Source organism: Oncorhynchus gorbuscha, linkage group LG20 (assembly GCF_021184085.1).
Source record: "Oncorhynchus gorbuscha isolate QuinsamMale2020 ecotype Even-year linkage group LG20, OgorEven_v1.0, whole genome shotgun sequence".
In the NCBI taxonomy this organism is placed as follows: domain Eukaryota; kingdom Metazoa; phylum Chordata; class Actinopteri; order Salmoniformes; family Salmonidae; genus Oncorhynchus; species Oncorhynchus gorbuscha.
Genome location: NC_060192.1, coordinates 45,414,436 through 45,431,935, shown reverse-complemented (window position 1 = coordinate 45,431,935; position 17,500 = coordinate 45,414,436). Strand labels below are relative to the sequence as shown.

Genomic DNA, 17,500 nt, shown 5'->3' with positions numbered 1-17,500 from the left:
GTGGGTCGTGACTAACTATACACACTGTTATAGTGGTTTAGACAGGGTCGTGACTAGCTATACACACTGTTATAGTGGTTTAGACAGGGTCGTGGGTCGTGACTAGCTATACACACTGTTATAGTGGTTTAGACAGGGTCGTGACTAGCTATACACACTGTTATAGTGCTTTAGACAGGGTCGTGGGTCGTGACTAGCTATACACACTGTTATAGTGGTTTAGACAGAGTCGTGACTAGCTATACACTCTGTTATTGTGGTTTAGACAGGGTCGTGACTAGCTATACACGCTGTTATACTGCTGATACTTGCTGTTTATTATCTATACATAGTCACTCTACCCCTACCTGCATGTACAGAGTACCTCGACCTGTCAAGGCTCAAGTAGCAGTACGTGATTACGAGCGTTATCAGGTGGTTTCGGGTTTTCGTCATTGATTATTTGGACGAGTCAGGATTGGTGAAAGGAGGTGCTTAAACTGGGGCGGTGATTTCAACCCCGTGTGTGGATGATAAACGCTTTCTACTAGATTCCACAGCCACAAAGTCAGAATTGGCTGCGTTGTAACGTTCGCTGTCCTCGTCTGAGGAGGAGTAGGAGAGATCGGACCAACATGCAGCGTGGTACGGGTCCATTTATTCAACAGAACACTAAACAAAGTAACAACGGAGAAACGAAACAGTTCTGAAAGGTGACAGAAAACATTCGCCCACAAATACAGGTGGGAAAAAGGCTGCCTAAGTATGGTTCCCAATCAGAGACAACGATAGACAGCTGTCCCTGATTGGGAACCAGACCCAGCCGAACACATAAACACAACCTAGAAAAACGAACATAGACTGCCGCCCAAACCAACTAACACAAAGACAAAATAAAGGAACTAAGGTCAGAACGTGACAAGAAAATATCTTTAAAAATCCTGATATTTTTTTGCTTTTTGTTCATAATAAACACAGTAGAGGTGTTGTTCATGATAAACACAGTAGAGGTGTTGTTCATGATAAACACAGTAGAGGTGTTGTTCATAATAAACACAGTAGAGGTGTTGTTCATGATAAACACAGTAGAGGTGTTGTTCATGATAAACACAGTAGAGGTGTTGTTCATAATAAACACAGTAGAGGTGTTGTTCATAATAAACACAGTAGAGGTGTTGTTCATGATAAACACAGTAGAGGTGTTGTTCATAATAAACACAGTAGAGGTGTTGTTCATAATAAACACAGTAGAGGTGTTGTTCATAATAAACACAGTAGAGGTGTTGTTCATAATACACACAGTAGAGGTGTTGTTCATGATAAACACAGTAGAGGTGTTGTTCATGATAAACACAGTAGAGGTGTTGTTCATGATAAACACAGTAGAGGTGTTGTTCATGATAAACACAGTAGAGGTGTTGTTCATGATAAACACAGTAGAGGTGTTGTTCATAATAAGTAAAAGTAAGAAGTAAAACAAGGAAATGACAAACTTTCGCGAAAATTTTACTTCACCGAGATTACTCTTAGGCTGACCTGTGACCTTTGTCCTCAGCGTCAGGTGCGTCACCCGTTCGTCCACGACCTTCAAGACTGCTGGCAGACACAGAGACACCTCTACATTAGTGAGTCACACAGGAAGCATCCAGACCTGAACCCCTATAGAACCCTAATGCCCCCAACCCTAAAACCAACCTCACCGTGTCCTTACTTAGACACAGATACACAGATACACCTCTACATTAGTCACATAGAAACTCCCTAGACCCTACAACCCACTACAACCCACTGCCCCTCTGCCCTTAACCTCATTATCCCACTGCCCCCCTGCCGTTATCCTCATTATCCCACTGTCGTTATCCTCATTATCCCACTGCCGCTATCCTCATTATCCCACTGTCCCACTGCCCTTAACCTCATTATCCAACTGTCCCACTGCCCATAACCTCATTATCCCACTGCCCCACTGCCCTTAACCTCATTATCCCACTGTCCCATTGCCCTTAACCTCATTATCCCACTGCCCCACTGCCGTTGTCCTCATAATCCCACTGCCCCACTGCTGTTATCCTCATTATCCCACTGCCCCACTGCCGTCATCCTCATTATCCCACTGCCCCACCGATGTTATCCTCATTATCCCACTGCCCCACTGCCGTTATCCTCATTATCCCACTGCCGTTATCCTCATTATCCTACTGCCGGTATCCTCATTATCCCACTGCCCCACTGCCCTTAACCTCATTAACCCCACTGTCCCACTGCCCTTAACCTCATTATCCCACTGCCCTAAACTTCATTATCCCGCTGCCCCACTGCCGTTATACTCATTATCCCACTGCCGTTATCCTCATTATCCCACTGCCCCACTGCCGTTATCCTCATTATCCCACTGCCCCACTGCCGTTAGCCTCATTATCCCACTGCCCCACTGCCCTTAACCTCATTATCCCACTGCCCCACTGCCCTTAACCTCATTATCCCGCTGCCCCACTGCCGTTATACTCATTATCCCACTGCGGTTATACTCATTATCCCACTGCCCCATTGCTGTTATCCTCATTATCCCACTGCCCCACTGCCGTCATCCTCATTATCCCACTGCCCCACTGCCGATATACTCATTATCCCACTGCCGTTAACCTCATTATCCCACTGCCCCACTGCCGTTATACTCATTATCCCACTGTCCCACTGCCCTTAACCTCATTATCCCACTGCTGTTATCCTCATTAACCCACTGTCCCACTGCCCTTAACCTCATTATCCCACTGCTGTTAACCTCATTATCCCACTGCCCCACTGCCCTTAACCTCATTATCCCACTGCTGTTAGCCTCATTATCCCACTGCCCCACTGCCCTTAACCTCATTATCCCACTGCCCCACAGCCCTTAACCTCATTATCCCACTGCCCTAACCTCATTATCCCACTGCCCCACTGCCATTATCCTCATTAACCCACTGCCCCACTGCCGTTATCCTCATTATCCCACTGCCCTAACCTCATTATCCCACTGCCCCACTGCCGTCAGCCTCATTATCCCACTGTCCCACTGCCCTTAACCTCATTATCCCACTGCCCCCTGCCCTTAACCTCATTATCCCACTGCCTCGCTGCCGTTAACCTCATTATCCCACTGCCCCACTGCAGTTATCCTCATTGTCCCACTGCCCTTAACCTCATTATCCCACTGCCCCGTTGCCATTAACCTCATTATCCCACTGCCGTTATCCTCATTATCCCACTGCCCCACTGCCGTTACCCTCATTATCCCACTGCCTCGCTGCCATTATCCTCGTTATCCCACTGCTGTTATCCTCATTATCCCACTGCCGTTATCCTCATTATCCCACAGCCCTTAACCTCATTACCCCACTGCTGTTATCTTCATTATCCCACTGCCATTATACTCATTATCCCACTGCCCCACTGCCCTTGTCCTCATTATCCCACTGCCCCACTGCCGTTACCCTCATTATCACACTGTCCTTAACCTCATTATCCCACTGCCCTTAACCTTATTATCCCGCTGCCCTGCTGCCGTTATCCTCATTATCCCACTGCCCTTAACTTCATTATCCCACTGCCCTTATCCTCATTATCCCACTGCCCCACTGCCGTCATCCTCATTATCCCACTGCCCCACTGCCGTTACCCTCATTATCCCACTGTCCCACAGCCCTTAACCTCATTATCCCACTGCCGGTAGCCTCATTATCCCACTGCCGTTATCCTCATTATCCCACTGCCGTTATCCTCATTATCCCACTGCCGTTAGCCTCATTATCCCACTGCCCCACTGCCGTTAACCTCATTATCCCACTGTCCCACAGCCATTAACCTCATTATCCCACTGCCCTTAACCTCATTATCCCACTGCCCTTAACCATATTATCCCACTGCCCCCTGCGATTATCCTCATTATCCCACTGCCATTATACTCATTATCTCACTGCCGTTATACCCATTATCCCACTGCCATTATACTCATTATCCCACTGTCCCACTGCCGTTAACCTCATTATCCCACTGCCCCACTGCCCTTAACCTCATTATCCCACTGCCCCACTGCCCTTAACCTCATTATCCCACTGCCCCACTGCCCTTAACCTCATTATCCCACTGCCCCACTGCCCTTAACCTCATTATCCCACTGCCCCACTGTCGTTATCCTCATTATCCCACTGCCCTTAACCTCATTATCCCACTGCCCTTAACCTCATTATCCCACTGTCCCACTGCCATTATCCTCATTATCCCACTGCCCTTAACCTAATTTTCCCACTGCCCTTAACCTCATTATCCCGCTGCCGTTATCCTCATTATCCCACTGCCCTTAAGCTCATTATCCCACTGCCCTTAACCTCATTATCCCACTGCCATTATACTCATTATCTCACTGCCGTTATACCCATTATCCCACTGCCATTATACTCATTATCCCACTGCCCCACTGCCCTTAACCTCATTATCCCACTGCCCCACTGCCCTTAACCTCATTATCCCACTGCCCCACTGCCGTTATCCTCATTATCCCACTGCCCTTAACCTCATTATCCCACTGCCCTTAACCTCATTATCCCACTGCCCCACTGCCGTTATCCTCATTATCCCACTGCCCTTAACCTCATTATCCCACTGCCCTTAACCTCATTATCCCGCTGCCGTTATCTTCATTATCCCACTGCCCTTAAGCTCATTATCCCACTGCCCTTAACCTCATTATCCCACTGCCCTTAACCTCATTATCCCACTGCCCTTAGCCTCATTATCTCACTATCTCATTATCTCACTGCCCCACTGTCCCTACCCAGACACAGAGACATCTCACATAGGAACCTAAACTCACCCCTCACTCCCCACCAATAACAGACCACACCTGGGAGCTCTTTCCCCCAGCCCAGCTCTAATCCCTCACCCGGAGTCCGTCCCAACATTTAACCCTTCACCTTAAAAACCGTTGCTTGGACACGTTGATGCTCCTGTCTGGTTCCTCTCTAGTTCCCAACCTGTTCCTTTCTAGGTCACATCCTGTTCCTCTCTAGGTCACATCCTGTTCCTCTCTAGGTCACATCCTGTTCCTCTCTAGTTCCCAACCTGTTCCTCTCTAGGTCACATCCTGTTCCTCTCTAGGTCACATCCTGTTCCTCTCTAGGTCACATCCTGTTCCTCTCTAGGTCACATCCTGTTCCTCTCCTGTTAGACAGATCATGTCCCAAATGGAACTCTATTCCCTATGAAGTGGACTACTATAGACCAGAGCCCTATGGAGTGCACTACTATAGACCAGAGCCCTATGGAGTGGACTACTATAGACCAGAGCCCTATGGAGTGCACTACTATAGACCAGAGCCCTATAAAGTGCACTACTATAGACCAGAGCCCTATAAAGTGCACTACTATAGACCAGAGCCCTATAAAGTGCACTACTATAGACCAGAGCCCTATGGAGTGGACTACTATAGACCAGAGCCCTATAGAGTGGACTACTATAGACCAGAGCCCTATAGAGTGCACTACTATAGACCAGAGCCCTATGGAGTGCACTACTATAGACCAGAGCCCTATAGAGTGCACTACTATAGACCAGAGCCCTATGGAGTGGACTACTATAGACTAGAGCCCTATAAAGTGCACTACTATAGACCAGAGCCCTATAAAGTGCACTACTATAGACCAGAGCCCTATAGAGTGCACTACTATAGACCAGAGCCCTATGGAGTGCACTACTATAGACCAGAGCCCTATAAAGTGCACTACTATAGACCAGAGCCCTATAGAGTGGACTACTATAGACCAGAGCCCTATAAAGTGCACTACTATAGACCAGAGCCCTATAAAGTGCACTACTATAGACCAGAGCCCTATGGAGTGCACTACTATAGACCAGAGCCCTATAAAGTGCACTACTATAGACCAGAGCCCTATAAAGTGCACTACTATAGACCAGAGCCCTATAAAGTGCACTACTATAGACCAGAGCCCTATAAAGTGCACTACTATAGACCAGAGCCCTATAGAGTGCACTACTATAGACCAGAGCCCTATGGAGTGGACTACTATAGACCAGAGCCCTATAAAGTGCACTACTATAGACCAGAGCCCTATGGAGTGCACTACTATAGACCAGAGCCCTATAAAGTGCACTACTATAGACCAGAGCCCTATAAAGTGCACTACTATAGACCAGAGCCCTATGGAGTGCACTACTATAGACCAGAGCCCTATAAAGTGCACTACTATAGACCAGAGCCCTATGGAGTGCACTACTATAGACCAGAGCCCTATAAAGTGCACTACTATAGACCAGAGCCCTATAGAGTGGACTACTATAGACCAGAGCCCTATAAAGTGGACTACTATAGACCAGAGCCCTATGGAGTGGACTACTATAGACCAGAGCCCTATGGAGTGCACTACTATAGACCAGAGCCCTATAAAGTGCACTACTATAGACCAGAGCCCTATAAAGTGCACTACTATAGACCAGAGCCCTATGGAGTGGACTACTATAGACCAGAGCCCTATAGAGTGGACTACTATAGACCAGAGCCCTATAGAGTGCACTACTATAGACCAGAGCCCTATGGAGTGGACTACTATAGACCAGAGCCATATGGAGTGGACTACTATAGACCAGAGCCCTATAGAGTGCACTACTATAGACCAGAGCCCTATAAAGTGGACTACTATAGACCAGAGCCCTATAGAGTGCACTACTATAGACCAGAGCCCTATAAAGTGGACTACTATAGACCAGAGCCCTATAGAGTGCACTACTATAGACCAGAGCCCTATAAAGTGCACTACTATAGACCAGAGCCCTATAGAGTGGACTACTATAGACCAGAGCCCTATAAAGTGCACTACTATAGACCAGAGCCCTATAAAGTGCACTACTATAGACCAGAGCCCTATAAAGTGCACTACTATAGACCAGAGCCCTATAAAGTGCACTACTATAGACCAGAGCCCTATAAAGTGCACTACTATAGACCAGAGCCCTATAAAGTGCACTACTATAGACCAGAGCCCTATAAAGTGCACTACTATAGACCAGAGCCCTATAGAGTGCACTACTATAGACCAGAGCCCTATGGAGTGGACTACTATAGACCAGAGCCCTATAAAGTGCACTACTATAGACCAGAGCCCTATGGAGTGCACTACTATAGACCAGAGCCCTATAAAGTGCACTACTATAGACCAGAGCCCTATAAAGTGCACTACTATAGACCAGAGCCCTATGGAGTGCACTACTATAGACCAGAGCCCTATAAAGTGCACTACTATAGACCAGAGCCCTATGGAGTGCACTACTATAGACCAGAGCCCTATAAAGTGCACTACTATAGACCAGAGCCCTATAGAGTGGACTACTATAGACCAGAGCCCTATAAAGTGGACTACTATAGACCAGAGCCCTATGGAGTGGACTACTATAGACCAGAGCCCTATGGAGTGCACTACTATAGACCAGAGCCCTATAAAGTGCACTACTATAGACCAGAGCCCTATAAAGTGCACTACTATAGACCAGAGCCCTATGGAGTGGACTACTATAGACCAGAGCCCTATAGGGTGGACTACTATAGACCAGAGCCCTATAGAGTGCACTACTATAGACCAGAGCCCTATGGAGTGGACTACTATAGACCAGAGCCATATGGAGTGGACTACTATAGACCAGAGCCCTATAGAGTGCACTACTATAGACCAGAGCCCTATAAAGTGGACTACTATAGACCAGAGCCCTATAGAGTGCACTACTATAGACCAGAGCCCTATAAAGTGGACTACTATAGACCAGAGCCCTATAGAGTGCACTACTATAGACCAGAGCCCTATAAAGTGGACTACTATAGACCAGAGCACTATAGAGTGCACTACTATAGACCAGAGCCCTATGGAGTGCACTACTATAGACCAGAGCCCTATAGAGTGCACTACTATAGACCAGAGCCCTATGGAGTGGACTACTATAGACCAGAGCCCTATAAAGTGCACTACTATAGACCAGAGCCCTATGGAGTGCTATTTGCCCCCATTCTGACTCCATCACTCCTCTTTCCCCCTCTCCCCCTCTCCTCACCCCTTCCTCCCCCCTCTGAGTCAGAATGTGATCCTCCCTCCTCTCCCCCTCTTCTCACCCCTTCCTCCCCCTCTGAGTCAGAATGTGATCCTCCCTCCTCTCCCCCTCTTCTCACCCCTTCCTCCCCCTCTGAGTCAGAATGTGATCCTCCCTCCTCTCCCCCTCTCCTCACCCCTTCCTCCCCCTCTGAGTCAGAATGTGATCCTCCCTCCTCTCCCCCTCTTCTCACCCCTTCCTCCCCCTCTGAGTCAGAATGTGATCCTCCCTCCTCTCCCCCTCTCTCACCCCTTCCTCCCCCTCTGAGTCAGAATGTGATCCTCCCTCCTCTCCCCCTCTTCTCACCCCTTCCTCCCCCCTCTGAGTCAGAATGTGATCCTCCCTCCTCTCCCCCTCTTCTCACCCCTTCCTCCCCCTCTGAGTCAGAATGTGATCCTCCCTCCTCTCCCCCTCTTCTCACCCCTTCCTCCCCCTCTGAGTCAGAATGTGATCCTCCCTCCTCTCCCCCTCTTCTCACCCCTTCCTCCCCCTCTGAGTCAGAATGTGATCCTCCCTCCTCTCCCCCTCTCCTCACCCCTTCCTCCCCCTCTGAGTCAGAATGTGATCCTCCCTCCTCTCCCCCTCTTCTCACCCCTTCCTCCCCCTCTGAGTCAGAATGTGATCCTCCCTCCTCTCCCCCTCTTCTCACCCCTTCCTCCCCCCTCTGAGTCAGAATGTGATCCTCCCTCCTCTCCCCCTCTTCTCACCCCTTCCTCCCCCTCTGAGTCAGAATGTGATCCTCCCTCCTCTCCCCCTCTTCTCACCCCTTCCTCCCCCTCTGAGTCAGAATGTGATCCTCCCTCCTCTCCCCCTCTTCTCACCCCTTCCTCCCCCCCTCTGAGTCAGAATGTGATCCTCCCTCCTCTCCCCCTCTTCTCACCCCTTCCTCCCCCTCTGAGTCAGAATGTGATCCTCCCTCCTCTCCCCCTCTTCTCACCCCTTCCTCCCCCTCTGAGTCAGAATGTGATCCTCCCTCCTCTCCCCCTCTTCTCACCCCTTCCTCCCCCTCTGAGTCAGAATGTGATCCTCCCTCCTCTCCCCTCTTCTCACCCCTTCCTCCCCCTCTGAGTCAGAATGTGATCCTCCCTCCTCTCCCCCTCTTCTCACCCCTTCCTCCCCCTCTGAGTCAGAATGTGATCCTCCCTCCTCTCCCCCTCTTCTCACCCCTTCCTCCCCCTCTGAGTCAGAATGTGATCCTCCCTCCTCTCCCCCTCTTCTCACCCCTTCCTCCCCCTCTGAGTCAGAATGTGATCCTCCCTCCTCTCCCCCTCTTCTCACCCCTTCCTCCCCCTCTGAGTCAGAATGTGATCCTCCCTCCTCTCCCCCTCTTCTCACCCCTTCCTCCCCCTCTGAGTCAGAATGTGATCCTCCCTCCTCTCCCCCTCTTCTCACCCCTTCCTCCCCCTCTGAGTCAGAATGTGATCCTCCCCCTCTCCCCCTCTTCTCACCCCTTCCTCCCCCTCTGAGTCAGAATGTGATCCTCCCTCCTCTCCCCCTCTTCTCACCCCTTCCTCCCCCTCTGAGTCAGAATGTGATCCTCCCTCCTCTCCCCCTCTTCTCACCCCTTCCTCCCCCTCTGAGTCAGAATGTGATCCTCCCCCTCTCCCAACCCCCCACTGTTTCATCATGTTGATGCTCTCTCATACTGTGTGTGTCTCTCTAGTGTGTGACTACTGCAGTACCGGGGACTTGTATACATACTGGGTGATGATTGGCCAGTTCAGCGAGGACGCTGTCAGGGTGTTTGCTGCAGAGTTAGGCTGCGCTCTCGGTGAGTACACACACACACACACACACACACACACACACACACACACACACACACACACACACACACACACACACACACACACACACACACACACACACACACACACACACACACACACACACACACACACACACACACACACACACACACACACACACACACACACACACACACTAGACAGATGCTGATTTATGTTGTTTGTCTCCCCAGGGTTCCTCCATGACGTTGGGATCATCCACAGAGATGTGAAGGTAAGAGCTAGAAAGGACATGACATCAGAGCTGTTCCGTTCGCCATCCAACTGAACAAAAATAGAAACGCGCCAGAATGTTTCCAGACTCACACGAAAAAAAGTTTTCTCAAAATGTTTGTGCTCATATTCCTTTTTAACATCCCTGTTAATGAGCATTTTCTCCTTTGCCAAGATAATCCATCTACCTGACAGGTGTCGCATATGAAAAAGCTGATTAAACGGCATGATCATTACACAGGTGCACCTTGTGCTGGGGACAATAAAATGCCACTCTAAAATGTGCAGTTTAGTCACACAATGCCACAGATGTCTCAAGTTTTGCGGGAGATTACAATTGGCATGCTGACTGTAGGAATGTCCACCAGAGCTGTTTTCTGCCATAAGCCGCCTCGAACATCGTTTTAGAGAATTTGGCAGTACGTCCAACCGGCCTCACAACCGTAGACCACGTATAACCATGCCAGCCCAGGACCTCCACATCCAGCTTCTTCAGCTTTTGTGATTGTCTGAAACCAGCCAGCATGAAATTGAGGAATATTTCTGTCTGTAAAAAAGCCCTTTTATGGGGAAAAACTCATTCTGATTGTCTGGGCCTGTCTCCCAGGGGCTGGGCCCCTGCCCAGTCATGTGAAATCCATAGATTAGGGCCTCATTCATTTATTTAAATTGACTGATTTCCTAATATGAACTGTAGTAACAGTAAAATTGTTGCATGTTTCATTTATATTTTTGTTCAGTGTATATAATATAATATACACTGTACTTCAGTGGTCCTCAACTGGATTTGCCTCGGGGCCCAAAGAGAACCAGGTTGTCTCATGTAAATTAATTATAATTTTTACACACTTTCTGGTTTAAGATCATACTTAAGAAATTAGTGTTTTAAATGTGAAAGAATATATAAATAACGTTTGTTTACTTTTTTTACTCAGACACCAGCGACCCATTCATACATTACATGTTTACATCTTTTACTAATGATACATCTATTAGTTCATATCTGTCATGTACATAATATAAAAACATCTCCCCTACAGTTTGACATCTATATGTGTTTGGATGTGATGTAACCATAGCAACATATAAACATGTGACCACTGTGTGTTCTACTGTAGATGGAGAACATTCTGCTCACAGATCAAGGTAAACTCACGCTGTGTGTGTCTGTGTGTGTCTGTGTGTGTCTGTGTGTGCGTGTGTGTGTGTGTCTGTGTGTGTGTGTGTGTGTGTATCTGTGTATCTGTGTATCTGTGTGTCTGTCTGTGTCTATGTGTGTCTGTGTCTGTGTGTGTATGTATGTATGTATGTATGTATGTCTGTGTGTGTGTGTGTTGTGTGTGTGTGTGTGTGTGTGTGTGTGTGTGTATGTATGTATGTCTGTGTGTGTGTGTCTGTGTGTGTATGTATGTATGTCTGTGTGTGTGTGTGTGTGTGTGTCTGTGTGTGTATGTATGTATGTCTGTGTGTGTGTGTGTGTGTGTGTCTGTGTGTGTGTATGTCTGTGTGTGTGTGTGTGTGTGTGTGTGTGTGTGTGTGTGTGTGTGTGTGTGTGTGTGTGTGTGTGTGTGTGTGTGTGTGTGTGTGTGTGTGTGTGTGTGTCTGTGTGTGTCTGTCAGAGAGAGATTCTCCATTGAGTCTTACCATCCAGGAGTGAAGGCCTAATCTGCTATAATATGTCAGCTCTTAAAAGGCATGTACATAAATCTGGTGTATGGTTTACCTCATACGTTGTGTACTGGTATCATTTTAAATTGAGAACAAACACTCAGTGGACAGTTTATTAGGTACACCATCACATTTAGGAAAATGGTTCCCTCCTACAGACAGTGAGTCACGTGTCTTGCTATATAAAGCAGGCAGACAGGCATCAAGGCATTCAGTTACTGTTCAGTTGAAAGTTAGAATGGACAAAACTAGTGACCTAAGAGACTGAGGGTGGTACGATCGTCGGTGTGCCGGGCATACCGGTTCCAGTATCTCAGAAACGGCCGTCTTGGCTTTTCACGCAGGACAGATTTACCGAGAACGGCACGACAAACATCCGGCCAGCAGCAGTCCTGTGGGTGAAAACAGCCCGTTGATGAGAGAGGTCGAAGGAGAATAGCTAACGGCACAACTCGTTGATCACTGATTTATTTCACCTTTATTTAACGAGGCAAGTCAGTTAAGAACAGATTCTTATTTACAATGACGGCCTACCGATTTTGACCTTGTCAGCTCAGGGATTCAATCCAGCAACCTTTCGTCTACTGGCTACCTGCCGCCAAAGCATACCCATAACAAAGCAGCCACCACTATGCTTCGTGGTATCCAATTGTTAGTAGCTACTATCTTGTCTCATCGCTACAACTCCCGTACGGGCTCGAGAGAGACGAAGGTTGAAAGTCATGCTTTGAAAACTGCTTCTACGGGCGTGTGGTGGGAGTGTTCTTGAAATGTAACATCCAATCGAACCGCTTCTGCGGGCGTGTGGTGGGAGTGTTCTTGAAATGTAACATCCAATCGAACCGCTTCTACGGGCGTGTGGTGGGAGTGTTCTTGAAATGTAACATCCAATCGAACCGTTTCTGCTAATACAAAATTCTCCAGACCTCCAAGCGAGGCGGGATAACGATGTGATTTTTGAGGTATGGCAACACAAGACTACAACCGACAAAACATTCTACATTAGAACAAATTGTAGAACACAAAGTTCTGGAGCACAGCTGTCAGTCACCACACAGAAGAGATCACATTGTAATGCTGTGATTCCATGTCCCTGTGGTGAATAGTAGCTACGCAGTATGGAACAGAGGAAGGCAAATAGAGAGATGTTCCTGTGTAGAGCAGTAGGCATGTATAACTGTAGTGATAGTGACAATCATAATGATAATAAAAATAGTTTATTCCAGTAATGATAACAGTAGCAGTAGTAATGGTTTATTCCAGTAATGATAACAGTAATAATGGTTTATGGTTTATAATGTAATGGTTTATTCCAGTAATGATAGCAGTAGTAATGGTTTATTCCAGTAATGATAACAGTAATAATGGTTTATGGTTTATAATGTAATGGTTTATTCCAGTAATGATAACAGTAGCAGTAGTAATGGTTTATGGTTTATAATGTAATGGTTTATTCCAGTAATGATAGCAGTAGTAATGGTTTATTCCAGTAATGATAGCAGTAGTAATGGTTTATTCTAGTAATTATTCCAGTAGTAATGGTTTATTCCAGTAATGATAACAGTAATCATGGTTTATGGTTTATAATGTAATGGTTTATTCCAGTAATGATAGCAGTAGTAATGGTTTATTCCAGTAATGATAACAGTAATAATGGTTTATGGTTTATAATGTAATGGTTTATTCCAGTAATGATAGCAGTAGTAATGGTTTATTCTAGTAATGATAACAGTAGTAATGGTTTATGGTTTATAATGTAATGGTTTATTCCAGTAATGATAACAGTAGTAATGGTTTATTCCAGTAATGATAACAGTAATAATGGTTTATGGTTTATAATGTAATGGTTTATTCTAGTAATGATAACAGTAGTAATGGTTTATGGTTTATAATGTAATGGTTTATTCCAGTAATGATAGCAGTAGTAATGGTTTATTCCAGTAATGATAACAGTAGTAATGGTTTATGGTTTATAATGTAATGGTTTATTCCAGTAATGATAACAGTAGTAATGGTTTATGGTTTATAATGTAATGGTTTATTCCAGTAATGATAACAGTAGTAATGGTTTATGGTTTATAATGTAATGGTTTATTCCAGTAATGATAGCAGTAGTAATGGTTTATGGTTTATAATGTAATGGTTTATTCCAGTAATGATAGCAGTAGTAATGGTTTATTCTAGTAATGATAACAGTAGTAATGGTTTATGGTTTATAATGTAATGGTTTATTCCAGTAATGATAGCAGTAGTAATGGTTTATTCCAGTAATGATAGCAGTAGTAATGGTTTATTCCAGTAATGATAACAGTAATCATGGTTTATTCCAGTAATGATAGCAGTAGTAATGGTTTATGGTTTATAATGTAATGGTTTATTCCAGTAATGATAGCAGTAGTAATGGTTTATGGTTTATAATGTAATGGTTTATTCCAGTAATGATAGCAGTAGTAATGGTTTATTCCAGTAATGATAGCAGTAGTAATGGTTTATTCCAGTAATGATAGCAGTAGTAATGGTTTATTCCAGTAATGATAACAGTAATAATGGTTTATGGTTTATAATGTAATGGTTTATTCCAGTAATGATAGCAGTAGTAATGGTTTATGGTTTATAATGTAATGGTTTATTCCAGTAATGATAGCAGTAGTAATGGTTTATTCCAGTAATGATAACAGTAATCATGGTTTATTCCAGTAATGATAGCAGTAGTAATGGTTTATGGTTTATAATGTAATGGTTTATTCCAGTAATGATAGCAGTAGTAATGGTTTATTCCAGTAATGATAGCAGTAATCATGGTTTATTCCAGTAATGATAGCAGTAGTAATGGTTTATTCTAGTAATGATAACAGTAGTAATGGTTTATAATGTAATGGTTTATTCCAGTAATGATAACAATGATAACATGGTTTATTCTAGGCCACCTCCGTCTGGCTGACTTTGGTTTGTCTCGTCGTCTGGAGAGAGGAGGAAGAGCCTTCACTATCTGTGGGACCATCCAGTACATGGGTGAGCACACACACTCACGCACGCACGCACGCACGCACGCACGCACGCACGCACGCACGCACGCACGCACGCACGCACGCACACACACACACACACACACACACACACACACACACACACACACACACACACACACACACACACACACACACACACACACATTGAGTAATCGGTTACTCAACCCTGCACCATAGAGTTGTCAACCCTGCACGGTAAAGTCCCCCCTTATCTCAGCTCGCTGGTCACCATAGCATCTCCCACCTGTAGCACACGCTCCAGCAGGCATATCTCTCTAGTCACCCCCAAAACCAATTCTTTCTTTGGCCGCCTCTCCTTCCAGTTCTCTGCTGCCAATGACTGGAACGAACTACAAAAATCTCTGAAACTGGAAACACTTATCTCCCTCCATAGCTTTAAGCACCAACTGTCAGAGCATCTTACAGATTACTGCACCTGTACATAGCCCACCTATAATTTAGCCCAAACAACTACCTCTTTCCCAACTGTATTTAATTAATTAATTAATTTTGCTCCTTTGCACCCCATTATTTTTATTTCTACTTTGCACATTCTTCCATTGCAAATCTACCATTCCAGTGTTTTACTTGCTATATTTTATTTACTTTGCCACCATGGCCTTTTTTGCCTTTACCTCCCTTCTCACCTCATTTGCTCACATCGTATATAGACTTGTTTCTACTGTATTATTGACTGTATGTTTGTTTTACTCCATGTGTAACTCTGTGTCGTTGTATCTGTCGAACTGCTTTGCTTTATCTTGGCCAGGTTAAATAAAGGTGTTCAGTTGGTTAAATGAGAACTTGTTCTCAACTGGCCTACCTGGTTAAATAAAGGTGTTCTCAACTGGCCTACCTGGTTAAATAAAGGTGTTCTGGTTAAATAAAGGTCCAACTACCTGGTTAAATAAAGGTGTTCTCAACTTGCCTACCTGGTTAAATAAAGGTGTTCTCAACTGGCCTACCTGGTTAAATAAAGGTGTTCTCAACTTGCCTACCTGGTTAAATAAAGGTGTTCTCAACTGGCCTACCTGGTTAAATAAAGGTGTTCTCAACTTGCCTACCTGGTTAAATAAAGGTGTTCTCAACTTGCCTACCTGGTTAAATAAAGGTGTTCTCAACTTGCCTACCTGGTTAAATAAAGGTGTTCTCAACTTGCCTACCTGGTTAAATAAAGGTGTTCTCAACTAGCCTACCTGGTTAAATAAAGGTGAAATAAAAAAGAAAATACATAAGAGTCTGCTGCCCTATACAAACTCCAAAGCAAATCAGGGGAGAAAAATAGGTTTATTTGAGAATGACAAATCATAGATGCTGGGAGGTAAATGTTCAGATGTTCAGTCTCTGTAGAAGAAAAATAAACGCACACCTATTTAGGCGAGGTTCTGGCTAGCGGAGTACACAACTAGAACATAAAGGAGAGCCGAGATGCAAAAATGTAATGTCCAACGTTTCGACAGCCAAGCTGTCTTCATCAGGGTATAATCACAAACACTGCGGGATGACTCGTTTATATAGTGTAAGTCGAGTTTTTGCACCTAATGGTGCTATGATGCTCCGAGATTTGTAATTTTAATTCGCGCTTTGTTTTACCCACATAATTTTTGCCACAAGGACAAGTTACAAGATAAATAACTGCCTTAGTGGAGCACGTAATAACACCTTTGATTGGGATCTGTTTCCCTGTTTGTGGGTGTTTGAAGGATCTACATTTATAAGTGCCATTGCATTGAGCACAGCCATTACACTTGTAGATTCCGTCCAGTAGGGGCGCAAATAGACGTTGTTCAGGAATATCTTTGAGTAAATCAGAGTTTACCAGTTGATCTCTGAGATCTCTGCCCCGCGAGAATACGACCAAGGCAAGCTCCAAAAATGATGTTCAGTCTCCCCTGTTCTCAGCTTTTCTCCACAGAACAAAGGAACAGTATGCCATTTATAACCCCCCACCCTAGTCCGGGGTTGACCAATCAGAATTTCTTGCAGTACAACTGGGCCAATGGCTAAATAACAAGTATCCTGCTCCAGACTCAATGTACAGACCAATGAAAACGTGGCACACGCAGCTCTGAGTTCAGGCCTGCCATTCCACAGATTCTAAACAGATGTTGATCCGAAGACCAACTATTTACGTTGACAATTCCCTATTGATCGTTAATTCTAGTCCTCTCGTCCTCTGCGTTGTGTTTTTATCTTCACGTTAATAATGGACCACTAGTCTCTTTAATCATGTTTACGCACTGTTTTACAGATCTCCTGTATATATACTGTATTCTATTATTTTAGACACTCAGACATTAATCAACCTATTTAATAATTTCTTAATTCTATTCCCGTACTTTAGAGTTGTGTGTATTGTTGTGAAACTGAACTTTTAGAGAACACAAGCATTTCACTACACATCTGCAAAAAATATGTATGTGACCATTACAATTTGATTTGATACACAGTCTACACACACGCACGCACGCACGTACACACACACACACACACACGGTGAAAAATACAGTGTGTGACAGACATGCTCTGCTGTGTGTGTGTGTGTGTGTGTGTGTGTGTGTGTGTGTGTGTGTGTGTGTGTGTGTGTGTGTGTGTGTGTGTGTGTGTGTGTGTGTGTGTGTGTGTGTGTGTGTGTGTGTGTGTGTGTGTGTGTTTCTCCAGCCCCTGAAGTT

The 17,500-nt window shown here is 45.2% G+C and overlaps 1 protein-coding gene across 2 annotated transcripts in view; it reads left to right on the top strand.

Moving 5' to 3' along the window:
- rskrb (ribosomal protein S6 kinase related b) overlaps window positions 1–17,500 on the top strand; it is a 55,619-nt gene that overhangs the window by 21,515 nt on the left and 16,604 nt on the right. For both annotated transcript variants that reach the window (XM_046317684.1, XM_046317683.1), the window contains exons 5-10: window positions 1,535–1,604; window positions 9,774–9,881; window positions 10,092–10,132; window positions 11,250–11,277; window positions 14,722–14,811; window positions 17,490–17,500. The exon at window positions 17,490–17,500 is cut by the window's right edge and continues 78 nt beyond it. In XM_046317684.1, the coding sequence (XP_046173640.1) occupies window positions 1,535–1,604; window positions 9,774–9,881; window positions 10,092–10,132; window positions 11,250–11,277; window positions 14,722–14,811; window positions 17,490–17,500 (348 nt within the window). The remainder of the gene's footprint in view (window positions 1–1,534; window positions 1,605–9,773; window positions 9,882–10,091; window positions 10,133–11,249; window positions 11,278–14,721; window positions 14,812–17,489) is intronic.